The following is a 15,916-nucleotide window of genomic DNA, read 5'->3' as shown; positions in this document are numbered from 1 at the left end:
AACTACCTCATTAGTATTCTACTCTGTTTTCTGGATATTGGTGCTTAGCCCCTTTTTGTTTTTATTGAATGGCAAACCTTAGTGATAACATAGCAGTTTTCATTACTTCCAGCATTCCTCTCTTTTCTTTCCTTCTTCTGACTTTGATGTGGAGGCTTTCATCTTACAAAAGCTGTTAACATAAACTGCACCACTTTTTTTTTTCCCCAAGTCACATAAGTGATTTTTAAATAGAATTAAACAGTACTTCTCATCAGAAATCCTGGAGGCCAGAAGGCAGTGAAATAATATATATATATTTAAAATTTTTTTATTGAAGTACAGTTGACATACAATGTTAGATTAGTGTACAACATAGTGATTCAACAATTCCATATATTACTCAGTGCTCATCACAAGAAGCGTAGTCCCCATCTGTCACCATAGAATGTTATTACACAACATTATTAACTATATTCTCTGTGCTGTACTTTTCATCCCCATGACTTATTTATTTTATAACTGGAAGTTTATACCTTTTAATCCCCTTCACTTGTTTTGCCCTTTCCTCTAACCCCCTCCACTCTGGCATTCACCAGTTTGTTCTCTGTATTTATAAAACTGTTTCTGTTTTTTTGTTTGTTTGCTTGCTTCCTTGTTTTATTTTTTAGATTCCACATGTAAGTGAAATCATACAGTATTTGTTTTTTGTCTGACTTATTTCACTTAGCATAATACCCTCTATGCCCAACCCTGTTGTCACAAATGGCAAGATCTCATTCTCTTTAGGGCTGAGTAATATTCCACTGTGTGTGTGTATGTATGTGTGTGTATATATATATACACACACACATATATATGTATACATATACATGTATATATATATATACACACCACATCATCTTTATCCATTCGTCTAGTGATGGACACTTAGGTTGCTTCCATATCTTGTCTATTTAAATAATGCTGCAGTAAACATAGGGGTGCATATATCTTTTCAAGTTACTGTTTTCATTTTCTTTGAGTAAAAACCCAGTAGTGGAATTACTGGATTGCAGTTCTATATTCAGTTTTTTGAGGCCCCTAAATACTGTTTTCCACAGTGGATACACCAATTTATATTCCGACTAAACTACACCACTACTTTATCAACTTGTGTGGGACCCTGAAATGAACAGGGAAACCCATTTTTCAGCTCTATGTGATTTGATTATTTTACTTTTTAAAAAGTCTATACAGGGGCGCCTGGGTGGCACAGCGGTTAGGCGTCTGCCTTGGGCTCAGGGCGTGATCCCGGCGTTCTGGGATTGAGCCCCACGTCAGGCTCCTCCGCTATGAGCCTGCTTCTTCCTCTCCCACTCCCTCTGCTTGTGTTCCCTCTCTCGCTGGCTGTCTCTATCTCTGTCGAATAAATAAATAAAATCTTTAAAAAAAATTAAAATAAAAAGTAAAAAATCTATACAATAAAAATTTTTGACTAATTTCCTTTGAGCCCCTAAAAAAATATTGTTGAGTAAAAAGAAAACCCTATAGCACCTTATAACTCCACGTCCCATATTAGCAGTCCAACTGATCTAACCTGGTAGTTGCCATCTGCCATTTCCTTACAAACGTTAAGATAACTTCGGTGTGTGTGGGGGTGGCTCAGTCGGTTAAACATCTGCCTTCGGCTCTGTTCGTGATCCTGGGGTTCTGGGATGGAGCCCCACGTTGGGCTCTCTGCTTGGTGGGGAGCCTGCTTCTCCCTCTTCCTCTGCCTGCCGCTCTGCCTGCTTATGCTCTCCTCCTCTCTGTCTCTATCAAATAAGTAAAATCTTTTAGAAAATAAAATAAAATAAAATAACTTCTGTGGAATTGACGTAACTCATATTTACTTTTGCATGGGAGAAATTTAGACCTTAACAGCTTCTCTGTATCATCTCTTAAAATACTACTTAAATGTGTGTTGATGACATTTCTTTTTCTCAACATTTTATTACGAAAAGTTTCAAATATGCAAAGATGTTGAAAAAAGTTTACAGTAAACACCCCCATATCCTACCCACCAGTTGGTGAGCTTCTTAAATAATCTTCTTCACATTAGCTGCTATTAAGTGTTTTGGCTATATGCAGTTTCCTCCTAACACCAAATATGTATAGCTATTATAGCAACATGGTGAAGAATTATGGATCTTAGAATCAGACTGAGTTTGGGCTCTAGCTCTGTCATCTGCTAGCAGAATCAGTTAAGCTCTTTGTTCCCTTTCTTCACCTGTTTAATGAGGATAACAACATATTTCATAGTTAACATGAAAATGAAGTAAACTGATTTAACATATCTGCAGCACAGTAATTATTCAGTAATGTTAGCTAACATACTGGGTTTTTTTACTATAAATTTTATTTAAGATGTTATTTTACTTCAGAATTACTGTTATTTGTTCATAAACACATTTGCTGGAATTGAAGATAATCTTAAATAGTGAAAGAATTAGATAATGAAAAGTGTAGACTAAAAATTGCTGAGAATTAAATTTTAAAGTATTTGTTAAAGTCATATATCCATAATCCTCTGATGGCCCCCAGCTTTTTAAAGGTTCTGTTCCAGGCAGTATTTTGGACTTTATGGAGAAAATAACAAAGTTAACTTACCCTTTTTTAGAAAAGAAACAGCTAAAATGGAATCATTCGCATTTTTTATTTGTTAATGTCTAGATTTGAGAGATTGCAGGACTAAGACAAACTGGCACTATAGTGAATGATCAATGTTAATACTTTCTTTAAAGAAGAGCCATTAGTTTTATTTATGTTCTCTTTTGTTTTCTGTATTTTGTTGATTTCTGTCCTTGTATTTGTTATTCTCATTTTTCTCCTGGGTTTACCCATTTCTAAGTTCTTTAGTTGAGTGTATAGCTCATTTGTTTTTAACTTTTTTATTTCCTGAAAAGTGTGTTTAAATAAAAGCATAGATCTCCTTCTAAGGGCTCCTTTTCTTTGTTTAGGTCTTTTGATCAATAACTTCCTGGTGTATTCTGCACCAAATTTATAGTGGGAGGTTCACCAGGAAGTTACATTGCTTGAATTTAGATGTTTCATTATTCTGTTACTGATATATTCATTACCTGCATCAGATCATTATAATGCCTGCTTTGAACATTTTGAGGCTGAAATGATAGGGATTATGTGCTCCTGTGATATAGAAGTTTAACACATTATTTATTCAGATCCTTACTTATTTTAAGAAAAATGTTGACCCTAGTCAAAGGAATGACCTCAGGAATAAGGAAGTGACCTTTAAAAGGTATAAATCATGGGAATGTTTGTAATATTCATGGAGGATTGCCCAAAGGATAATATTCTACTAATTTCTCGATATTAGTTTTCAGCTTTTTTTTTTTTTGCCTCAACACTGTTGTAGAAAAAACATTCCCATCATGATAAAGTGTGCGTATTTGAGTGAGGAGTGTCAAGTTATCAGGTTCTCCAAATATATTCCATTCTTCTTTTGTATTCTTGCTTGGTTATTGCAGTGGCGTCCTAACTGCTTTCCTGTGTCTGTTTTATTTCCCCTTTAGGTCTGTTTTTTACTGTTAAAGTTTTATCTTTCAGAATGGAGATCTAATTACATCACCTCGTTTCCTGGAACCACTTCTGTGGCTTTCTCATTTGTATTAGAATAAACCCCAAACATGGTCAAAGCTAGGCATGATCTAGAACCACCCATCACTCCAGCATAATTTTATTTTTTTTTAATTTTTGTTCTTTTAAAGATTTTATTTATTTAGTTGACAGAGACAGCCAGCGAGAGAGGGAACACAAGCAGGGGGAGTGGGAGAGGAAGAAGCAGGCTCCCAGCAGAGGAGCCTGATGTGGGGCTCGATCCCATAACACCGGGATCACGCCCTGAGCCGAAGGCAGACGCTTAACGACTGCGCCACCCAGGCGCCCCTCCAGCATAATTTTAAACGAGCTTTCCCTTTTTCTTTATAATCCAGTGACGTTGGCATTGTCTCAGTTTCTGTCTCAATTCTTCTACAAAAAATTTTGCTTATCCTATTATCTCTGCCTGCCAGAGATCCCTCCGCAACCCTTTATCTCTTAGGTTAGAACTCCTCATCTCAGTTTACTCATGACTTCCTCAGGGAAAGCCTTCCAGACTTCTCTGACAGATGAATTCCTCCTATTGGGTGCTCCCATAGCACTATTTACCTCCTACATTTACCTGTATGGTTGTTACTTTATATTTATTTATGTGATTCTTTCATTGATGTCTGTCTCCCCCATCACTAGATTAAAAACTTCTTGAGAGAAGAAACCATGTCTTTCTTTTTTATCATTGTATGCCCATTGAAAAAGTGGTGAATAAATACATGTTAAATGAATGAATGCCTCCCCTTTTTTGTTGGGAGGACAGAAAATTCTAATATACATCTAGTTTTTGAGAATCCCTGCTCTAGATGTTGTAGATTTCATCCCCAGATTAAATCAGAATATCAGAGGAGTACCTGGCTAGCTGGCTTACTCAGTTGAGCATGCTACTCTTGGTCTCAGGGTTGTGAGTTCGAGCCCCAAAGAGATTACTTAAAAAAATAGAATCTTAAAAAAAATCAGAACATCAGATAATTGCGTACTTGAACAATATTTGTTTCCTTATATAATTGCTTTTTCACAATTGGATTTTGGCAGCAAGCCCTTGGTTCAAAGTGGGGCATGCTGTAGGTGATAAACTATTGCATTGGTTGTATGGACACTATTGAAGGTAGTGTCCATTGTGTCAAGTACTGACCATTGTATCAGATAATATTGTCTTTATGAGGACTCAAGGGAGAAATTTCTTTCTAATCTCACTGCTAGAAAAAACTATGCCTCTCTTGAGCAACTGGTCTGTTTCTGTCTTGGAAGCACTGTTGTCTTATACCTAATCCTTGTTTCCTGAAACTCAGAGCCAAATTTGCATCTCACATATAAAAATTAGTCAAGGATTTCTGGCATACCCCTGTGTAAATTAATCTTAGTCTTACTTTCACCTTAATCTTTCGAATTTTAAAGTATTAAATAGCATTAAGGAGTAATAAAATTCACCCAAGATTTTTTTTTTTTTTTGAAGCCAAATTAATCCACTTGCTGGGTAAGAAATGAGTTCACTTTGTCTTTCCATGCTGAAAGTGGAAAAGACAGAGAAGAAAATAAAAGGTTTATTATATATTAGGAATTCTAGGTTTTATGTTCTGATTGGGTCATTTGGGAACTAGAAATTCTCTCCTTTGATTTTGTTCTGCTGTCATAAAAGCGTAGAGATTGCTTTATAAAGAGGTCTGAGGTGGGATATGAAAAGTATCTGTTAGATTCAGAGATACAAGATCAGCAATTTGTTTTTTTCTTTTTAGATCAGCACTTTTATACACACATGCTGGGAACTTGGTAGAGTTTTAACACTACCGCCTTAGTCCTGCCATTATAGAACAGCATGCTACATATTCACTGCTGTATGGGCTATGATCTTTGTATGAATTGTGATCAAAGGCCTTAGTATTTAGCCTGACTGGGTATCAGAGTCCTTTTGTTTTCCTTCTGTTACAAAATGAATTTTTGTACCATCTGATGAAATAACAGCTATGCAGAAGCATATGTGACTCTGGAGACCAGGCATTGGAAGACTTTGACAAGTAAGAATAGCCATGACTAAATTAGAAGAAGAGACTAGAAAGCACTTTAGAGTGATGACCAAAGTAAGGGAATCTTACTTTTGAGTCCACTTTTTTTTTTTTTAAAGATTTTATTTATTTATTTGAGAGAGAAAGAGCAAGCAAGAGAGAGAGCATGAGCAGGAGGGAGGGGCAGAGGCAGAGAGACAAGCAAGGACCCTGAGATCACGATCTGAGCCAAAGGCAAACGCTTAACTGACTGAGCCACCCAGGCGCCCCCTGAGTCCACTTCTGATAACCAAGTTGTCTTGTCTTTTGTTTGAATATAGATTGATCAACTTTCCCTGTGATAGTACTTCATGGGCAGCAGGAAGTATTAGCAGTAATTCGTATTTTTTTTTTCTTGGCTTGCCAGCAAGAAATCTAGAGCTTATGCTAGTATCCACAACCACTTAGATCAATGACTTTAGTTTGTCGTAACTCTGGGGCTTTGCAGTATTATTTATCTTTTCAGTCAATGTTAGTAACAAATTTTGGATAACATTTTCAAGTTATGTGACCTCTCTAGTTGAAAATAGAGCCCCAGTGATTTTAGCATAAAGGAAGTATCTGGTTTTCTCCAGGGAGATCAGTGTCCCTTCAGACACTCCCACAGAAGCATAATCTGCTGAAGGACATGAGAAGGAAATATCTAAAATTGTCTATTATATTTTTATGTATAGTTATCTGTATATGCAAGTTAGGTTTTGATGAGGCAAATATGAATAAGTATGTTGTTGATTCAGGAAATAAAGATTAGAAAGGCCACATATGTAAAAACAGAAGTAGAATTACTTGTAAAAAAAAAAAAGTGAGTGAGAAAGGAATTCTTAGTTATCTCTGGGATACAGATAACTTACATAGAGTTAAGCAAAATTTGGAAGGGTTGTCATAAGACTATGGAGGATGTTAGTCTAATTAGAATTTATAATTTTGCCCATAAATTTGTACCAAGTCTCATTCTTGAAGGATTTTGTATTTGGGTTGAGGCTTTCACAAATTCTGAGGTTGGCTTGAGGAGTGAAACTTGCTGTGGCTGTAGATAGTCAAAAAGGGATAAGCTGAATTTCTGCAAACCAAATACATTCCAAAAGGTTTAGTTAAGAATGTATTTGATAAAGGATGAAGATAAAAACACTTTGAAAGTTGCAGAAATCTATCAGATTTTACCACTGGTAATTTGTAAAGAGAAACTTTTGCTGAAACAAGTAAGATGAGCCATCTAGCATGTAAATATTCAAGGTCCAGTTTGGGGATAAACATAAAATCATAAGATTTTAGCTCTTCCATGGCCCTGATATGACAGAGAGTGTTTTCCTTGAGAAGAAATAACTAGTTTGGGAGGTATAAGGTAGGGAGTTAGGACAAGGTTTTGTCAAGAGGATCACACATAAGCTATAAAGGTTGAGGGAAAAGATCAGAGTAGGCATGGGCAAGCCTAGACCCAAGTAAGATTTCCATTAAGCATGCTGACAGATTTAGCCAGTAAAATTCAGTTTATTACTTACATAGATGACAAATGTAGGATCACCATGGTGTCAGTTCCTCATGTCCATTGTCTCACTGGGTAACACCGAAACCAAAGAGGCCAGATAATCACAGGCAGCATGAGTGGTAGGGTACCCTGTGGCTGAGGAACAGTGGCCATATGAGGAGAGTACATGGAGGTGGGTTAAAAATAGCTTTGTAGCAGCACCTCCCAAGACTGCCTATATTTCCGTATTCTGGAGGATCATGAGGCATTCTGTCAGGGCTCAGGTGAGCCTGCGGTTGAGCCTTACCTGTGTGAGCTAGGTGGAGACATGTAAGGTTGCCAGGGCATCAGTACAGAGCAGTTCTTCTATGGTAAAGAAGAAATGACAGGGTGAATTAGAACAAACGCATGGAAAAAAAAGTGTTACAACCAATAGTTACAAGTATCTAGGAAATTTGTGTTCTATTGGTCTTAGGATAAGCAGCCTACTTCTATATAGTCGTCTGCTTCTGGAATGTAAAGACATCTTTGACATCCTCACAGTCATTTGGTACCTTCTGAGAAATGTCTTTTTTCTGGTGATCGTATCAGCTTATCCTAGGACACTTGCATTTATGAGTAATATCTTTGTAATATCATCTACCAGGAGTACTTGTATAGTCTTTTATTGAGGCTTTTGTGTTTCTTCCAGAAGACTCAGTTTCTGATCTGTAGCTTGTAACAGGAGCCTTTAGGCAAGCATAAAGAAAAAGCAGAAACTACCTATGGAGGTAAGACTGAATGGTTTAGGTTAAGTTGTTTTAATAGCAGCAATATCAGAATGGGAAAAGTATAATCCTTTACGAAGCAAATCAATTTATAAGGATTTAGCGAGACTTACCTCAGAATAAGAGCATATCATGGACAGTGAGGGCATTGACCAATTTCAGAGTTTTTAATTTATTCCACTGTGTGTTACAATTTTCTCCAGTTGTCTGCAATGTAGATATTTAAACCTAGAGATATAGTCTTTTAAAACTTAATCATTTTTTAAAATAATAGCTTTATAGAGATAAAATTCACCTTTTTAAAGTATACAATTCACTGTTTTTTTAGGATATTCAGAGTTGTGCAGTCATTACCACTATCTAATTTTAGAACATTTTTTAAAAAAATTTTAGAACATTTTCATCACTCCAAAAAGAAAAACCCCAAGACCATTGACAGTCACTCCTCATTCCTCCCTCTGATCTACCTGGAAATCCCTAATCTACTTTCTGTCTTTATGGATTTGCCTAAGAGCTATATATTATTTTAAAAATAATTTTGTTGGTTAACTGAACAGTTATTTACATGTCCATAAACATGAATATGCCTTTTCCTAAAAAGGACATAATCACTCTACATTAATGAAAAGTCATCCATATTGAATTGAACTGGGAGCTTCTCTTTTTGACTTATTAAATTTTAAAAAGTATCTTGGGTATAGTAAACAAAACAGTTTTCACGATGGTGTTGAGCTAATTCAAAATCTAGAGAATGCTAAGCACTCTTAATTATATTATCTCTTCTGTTTTTTATTTTTCACAGAGGTGGATTAGTATCTGATACATTCATAGGTGCTCAATCAAGATAGCTTTATTTTGTTTTGGTGACAGAACTAGAATTAGAATCCAGCTGTCCTCCCTGGAAGTCTCCTGTTTCCATTATGCCACACATGCTTTCCGTTTGTGCCCAAAGCTGATTTTGTAGAGCATTTGTAAACAGTTCATGGAAATGGGGATCAATGCTCTTTATTTCCTTTTTCTATCCTATTTCTTATAACCATACATAAGTTCACAAGTTTAAATTTGTTATTGTGTGAATGCTGAAATGGTAAATAGGCTAAGGGAGAAGAAAGAAAAGCAAAATACCTTTCAGCGCTTTTTGTCTAATGACAAATATGAACACCCCATATTTCACAGTTAAAGAATTTATGTAAAGCAGGACATAAATTCATATGCAGCATTTTTAGCTTGAATACTTAGGTATTTAAATAGCTCCAGTCAAAATGTTAAGTATGAATTAGTGATTTTAAGATATAAAAAGATTTATCTTTAAGGAGCTCAAGTTGGAGAAGGGTGGTAAAAGAAAGAATGAATGCCTGTAGGTTTTTTTGGTGCTGTTTAAATTTTGTTATGGTGTAAGTATAGGCAGTAAAGTACACAATTCATAAATGTACAACTTGATGAATTTTTACACATAAATATGTATGTATATGTAGTGGTCACCACACAGATCAATATACAGAATATTTCAGCACCTCAGAAGGTTCCTAAGTACCTCTTTTTTGTCAGTTACAACCCTCTAAGAGGTAATCACTATTTTGACTTCTGTCACCATAGGTTAGTTTTGCCTCTTCTTGAAATGCATATAAATGGAATCAAACAGTACTGTCTTGCGTCTAGCTTCTTTTACTCATAATTGTGTCTGTAAGATTCACCCATATTGTGTGTAGCAGTAGCTAATTTTTTTTTTTTTGCTTTATAGTATTTCATTATATAAATAAAGCACAATTTATCCATTCACCTCTTGATGGGGATTTGGGTGGTTAACAGTTTTTTACTATTGTGACTAACACCGTGAAGAACATTCTTGTGCTTATCTTTTGGTGAATATATGCACTCATTTTTCTTGGGACTTAAGGTTTTATAGTGTTATAAAAGTTCAGAACGTTTTTTGTTAAAACACCAGAATGTCAAGCCTGCCTCACAAGAAATTTTCAAGACTGCCTAAATGGATATACATCCTTTGATTTTATAATAGAAACTGGGGGAAAGTAACAGTGACTTCACAGCCAGTTTTGGATGTTATGTGCCTGTTCAATAATGCAAGGGTTATGGATACTGTATATTCATTCATTCAGTGAACAGCAGGGAACCATCCTAGGGGTTAGAGATACGGCTATGAAAGACACAATCACATCCTACTTTCCTCAACCAATATGTTCTGGTTATTTGAACATAATGCGTAGAGTGCAGTGATAAAGAAATGAGAATTATTAGGGAAGTACTTAGGGTGAAGCATCTCACCTAAACCTGGGTAGTCAGTGGAAGCATCTTAGAGGAAATGACATCTGAACTGGGTCCAGTAGAATGAACTGCAATTAGCCAGGTGAAGGAAGTGGAGGGTGGGTGTTGAGAAGAGTGGGGCAATGAGAGTTTTTAAGGCAATGTTTAAAGCTTGGAGATGTGAGAAATAGAAAGTAGCTGGGTAAGCAGGGACTCAATTATAAAGGGCCTTTTGGTAATATGGAGTTCTGATGTCATCCTCAGCTCAGAAGGGAATCACTGGTACTGTCCTTTTTATTATGGAAAACTTCAAACACCTACACATTCCACAATTTGAGCAATATTACCAACTCATGACCAATCTTTTTGATACCACTTCCTCCCATGGATAGCTGTGAAGCAAATTTGAGATATATCATCATTGAAGATTTTGAGCAGGAGAGTGACATGATCAGTTTTTTGCATTTCAGAAATCACATATCCCTTGTAACTTTAAAGTATCTGTACCATAGTTTGGTTGCTTCTCATTTGCTTCCGTCCTACAGACATTTGTCTTTCTGTATTATAGCAGTTAGCATTTTTTCAAACTGTATGGAAACATGATTAAATGCTAAACTTATTTTATATACTTATCTTATGTAGATAGATCATTGTTTAATTTGCCTTGAAAATACTATTAATGAATATTTTGCCTTTATAAGTATAAAAAGGTCATAAACAATATAAAAGTTTGCTTCTAGTTTAGTCTCCATTATAGGAAACATATTAGTATTTGGAAAGTTTGGAATTCAGTTAACGATTTTACTATGAATATTTTTTGCAGATTCAAGTTTAATTAATGATTCTTCTGTAGCTCAGGTTTTGCTCCTTATCTACGTATTGAAATCTGTTTTCTTATTGAAGTTTACTTTGATGGTGAGAATTAATATAGATTACTTTTATTTTAAAGCTAATTATAGTTGTTTACATGACACTAAGTTAAAAATTCCTTCCTGTAGTAAGAATGTTTACTTACTAAAATGTTTTAACCTTTTCTTAAAAGGTGGTTTAGTAGATGGTAACTATTGTAATACCGTGGAATAGCACTGCATTCATGTGTGCATTCATTCATTTGGTGAGAGTCAGTGATCTTAATCCAAATCAGAGGTTGGCAGATTTTTGCTGCTGAGACTGGTTCTTACATTTTTGAAGGATTGTTCCTCAAAAAGGGAGAAGAATTTGCAAAGGAAACCATATGTGGCCTGTAAATATACTACCTGGCCCTTTAAAGGAAAAGTTTGCCATCCCTGATCTAAATGAATGTAACTTGAATCCTTGGCATGTGCTTGTTTTTCTTTTGGAAATATTTCTATAAGATTCATTTTTGAATAACATTTGAAAATAAAAATGTCATCATTTTCTACAGAGAAGATGGCGAATTAGAAGATGGTGAAATAGATGATGCAGGACTTGAAGAAACACAAGAACAGGAAGCAAAAGAGGATGAAAAACAGAAAAATGAAAAAGCCTATAGAAAATCAAGGAAGAAGCACAAGAAGGAAAGAGAGAAGAAAAAATCCAAAAGGAGAAAACGTGAAAAACATAAGGTTAGTTAGAATCTACTTTTAATTCTTTTAGTAAATTTGTATGAAATATAAAATACTGAAAATTAGAAAGTATAAATCAGGGGCGCCTGGGTGGCACAGCGGTTAAGCGTCTGCCTTCGGCTCAGAGCGTGATCCCGGCGTTCTGGGATTGAGCCCCACATCAGGCTCCTCCACTATGAGCCTGCTTCTTCCTCTCTCACTCCCCCTGCTTGAGTTCCCTCTCTCGCTGGTTGTCTCTATCTCTGTCAAATAAATAAAAAAATAAGATCTTTAAAAAAAAAAGAAAGTATAAATCATTGCTTATTTTATTATAAAACTTATTGATTAGAGGGGTGCCTGGGTGGCTCAGTCAGCTAAGTGTCTGACTCTGGATTTCAGCTCAGGTCATGACCTTGGGGCATGAGACTGAGCCCTGTGTCAGGCTCCTCACTGGGCATGGAGCCTGCTTAAGATTCTCTCTCTCCCTCTGCCCCTCCACCCCCCCCCCGAAAACAACTTGTTGATTAGATATTTTTATTTGTGTGATTAATAAATTTTCTGAACGTGAAGATTTTATGAATTATCTCAAAGATTAAAAAATTAATCAAGGTAACTTTTAATGCAAGTTAAAATAAATCTTTTCTTTTTTTTTAAGATTTTATTTATTTGTCAGAGAGAGGGAGAGAGCACAAGCAGGGAGACCTGCAGGCCGAGGGAGAAGGAGGCTCCCTGCTGAGCAAGGAGCCCAACACGGACTAGAGCCCAGACCTGAGCCCAAGGCAGATGTTTAACCAACTGAGCCACCCAGGCATCCCTAAAATAAATCTTTTTAATTAATAGAATTATATGCAAGGATGATAAAAGGTTATGGAAAGTTTTATTCTCTACAAATATAGATTAGCAGCATTGGCATTGTCTGTCCACTTATTTATTTATTCATTCATATGTATGTTCGTGTGCTTGCTGTGGAAATCTCTGTGCTCTATGCTAAGGTTATAGTAATGAGTGAAACAGTCTCTAACAGAGATTACATTGAAATGGGAAAGAGAAAGCAATAAACAAATGAAAAACAAATGTGATCAAGAAAAAAGAGTAGGGTTCTGCATAGAGAATCATGTAGTTTGTATAGGGAAGAAGGGACATCTGTGCTGACAGAGAACTCAGGGAAAAGTTGGCATCTGTGGTGGGGTAGTTTTTCAAACTCCCTGGAACTCGCCCATAAAAACAGAGCAATAAGGATAGCAAAATCAAAAACTCATTGGCAACATCCACAAAAGAGTGAAGTAACAAGTTATCACCACAAACCTTAAAAATACAAATGGAAAAGGCCAAACCACAGACAGCACCAAGACCTGTATAGCATCAGCAACTGTGCATACTGAGGCAGAGGGAAGGTAATGGGCGTTCCAGAAAACAGATTGCCAACAGGTACTCCTCTCAAATGGAGGAGTCCTCACTCCGTGTGGAAAGTTCATGGGCCAAACTGAGAACAGTAGCAGAAAGTGAGAGGGGACTTTACTAGTTTCAATTCACATGTGAGTGTAAGGTGACCACGTGAATTTGGATGGTGCTTGAATGGTCTGGGCCTGAAAAACTCCTAATACTAATCAACCAAATCCCTCTTCTCAGACAGAGTCCTACACTGAGAATATAACTGCTGTCATTAGGATTTAAACTGAAAGGACAGGCATACTAGGGCTGGGCAAGGAAAGAAATAGATTTTTAAAAAGAGGGAAGGGAAAAAGCAAGGCATATCTCAGAAGATACATAGCCATATTTATTAATACTTCATGCAAACAACAGAAGAAATAACCCTAGAAAACAAGATAGGACTATGATACACTCCATGTAAATTATTATTAAAAAAAAAAAAAAAAAGAGGGGCGCCTGGGTGGCTCAGTCAGTTAAGCATCTGCCTTCAGCTCGGGTCATGATCTCCAGGTCCTGGGATCGAGCCCCACATCAGGCTCTCTGCTCAGTGGGGAGCCTGCTTCTCCCTCTCCCTCTGCCCCTCCACCCTGCTTGTGCTTTCTCTCTTGCTCTATCTCAAATAAATTAAAAAATAAAATAAAATAATTTAAGAAAAGAATAATAGAGAGAATAGGGTTCTTTCAGAAGAGAAAGAATTCCCACAAAACATATAAAATATCTAACCTAATATTTTAATATCAGTGGGGAGCCTGCTTCTCCCTCTCCCTCTGCCCCTCCACCCTGCTTGTGCTTTCTCTCTTGCTCTATCTCAAATAAATTAAAAAATAAAATAAAATAATTTAAGAAAAGAATAATAGAGAGAATAGGGTTCTTTCAGAAGAGAAAGAATTCCCACAAAACATATAAAATATCTAACCTAATATTTCAAAATGATAAAAAAATTTAATAAAGTAATATAAGCTATGATCAAACAGCATAAACACAATTTTGGGGAAATATCCTTTGGTCATCAAGGCAAAAAGACCAAGTCCCTTATTAGGAAAAGAGAATCAGGTTTATATAAAAATTTTTGATATAAATATTTTATGCCTAGAGATAATGATTCCATATGTCATTCCATGACATTTTTTTTAAAGATTTTATTAAACAGAGAGGAGAGCAAGAGAGAGAGCACAAGTAGAGGGAGGAGCAGAGGGAGAGGGAGAAGCAGACTCTCCCATTGAGCCAGGAGCCTGACACAGGGCTCGATCCCAGGACCCTGGGATCATGACCTGAGCCAAAGGCAGACAGTTAACGAACTGAGCCACCCAAGCGCCCCTGGAATGACATATTTAAATAAGATATGGGCCAAGAATTTTATATCCAGCTAAATACTGACCTTCAGATATAAAGTTGTCAAAACCATATATATATGGGAGAACTCTGGAAATATTGTTATCATGAGCCTTCCTGTAGACTCCACCATAGAACAAGTTTAGATAACCAAAATGACTAGTCGAGAGAGAGGGATCTACATACAGGTATATATTTCCTTGTAAAACTAAGACTAAATGATGAATATAAGAGCAGTGTATTATGTATCTGAATATTACAACTATAAAAATTATCAGGAAAACAGAAGAGTATATGGCAACAGGATAAGCTTACTGATTGCCTTACATTTATTAACTGATAGTAAAAGGATGTTGCTTCACGTTGTCATCCTGGGAATGAAAAAGGAAGGAGAAGAGGTTAGTGCTGAACTTTACTATTGGTCCTGTTAGTAAAGAAAGAGTATGCAAAGAAGGGACAGGGACTAAAGTTATTAGAAAAAGGTTGTGTGGGGGCGCCTGGGTGGCACAGCGGTTAAGCGTCTGCCTTCGGCTCAGGGCGTGATCCCGGCGTTACGGGATCGAGCCCCACGTCAGGCTCCTCCACTATGAGCCTGCTTCTTCCTCTCCCACTCCCCCTGCTTGTGTTCCCTCTCTCGCTGGCTGTCTCTATCTCTGTCAAATAAATAAATAAAATCTTTAAAAAAAAAAAAAAAAAAGAAAAAGAAAAAGGTTGTGTGAAAGAAATAATTGAGGGACACTTGGGTGGCTCAGTTGGTTGAGCGTCAGACTCTTGATTCAGCTCAGGTCTTGATCTCAGGGTTGTGAGTTCAAGCCCCGCATTGGGTTCCATTCCGGGCATGGAGCCTACTTATTAATGAATGAATGAATGAATGAATGATAAAATAATTTAAACAAAAACGCAAACCTTTCTAAATACCAAAATGTATACTCCCCAATGATGCAAAATCCAACTCTAAGCTGTGTATAAGAGCTGGGTAAAGCTATGCCAGGCAAATGCAAAGAAGGAAAAGGCAGGAGTCATATTGTTGTGGGGTGCCTGGGTGGCTGAGTTGATTAAGTGTCTGCCTTCGGCTCAGGTCATGATCTTGGGGTCCTGGGATCAAGCCCTGAGTCAGGCTTCCTGCTCAGTGGGGAGTTTACTTGTCCCTCTCCCTCTGCCCCTCCCCCCTGCTCATGCTCTGACTCTGTCTCTCTCTCTCTCAAATAAATAAATAAAATCTTAAGAAAAAAAGTCATAACGTTGATATCTGAAAAAGTGAAAATTAGTTCAAAAAGGCATTGAAAGAAACAAGAAGGACATTTTATGATGTTAAAGGCTATAATTCACAATGAAGTATAAGTTGGTAATATTTTATATGCCCCCAAACAGCAACTTTTGTAAAGCAAGAACTATAGGAACTGTAAGAAGAAATAAGAATGCACTAATGACAGGAGATATACC

General features: G+C 36.6%; 1 protein-coding gene across 4 annotated transcripts in view; it reads left to right on the top strand.

The window, feature by feature from the left end:
* The window catches only part of ZC3H6 (zinc finger CCCH-type containing 6), a 60,826-nt gene that overhangs the window by 12,505 nt on the left and 32,405 nt on the right, over positions 1-15,916 (top strand). For 3 of the 4 annotated variants that reach the window (XM_087863667.1, XM_087863666.1, XM_087863669.1), the window contains exon 2: positions 11,551-11,731. In XM_087863667.1, the coding sequence (XP_087719793.1) occupies positions 11,551-11,731 (181 nt within the window). Of the gene's footprint in view, positions 1-7,807; positions 7,887-11,550; positions 11,732-15,916 lie in introns of all 4 variants that reach the window. The other variant, XM_087863668.1, reaches the window with a different exon arrangement.

The sequence above is a fragment of the Ursus americanus genome, chromosome 7 (assembly GCF_024610735.1).
Source record: "Ursus americanus isolate L20-20 chromosome 7, mUrsAme1.1.p, whole genome shotgun sequence".
In the NCBI taxonomy this organism is placed as follows: Eukaryota; Metazoa; Chordata; class Mammalia; order Carnivora; family Ursidae; genus Ursus; species Ursus americanus.
The sequence above is the reverse complement of the archived record's forward strand: the minus strand, read 5'-3'. Positions and strand labels throughout refer to the sequence as shown.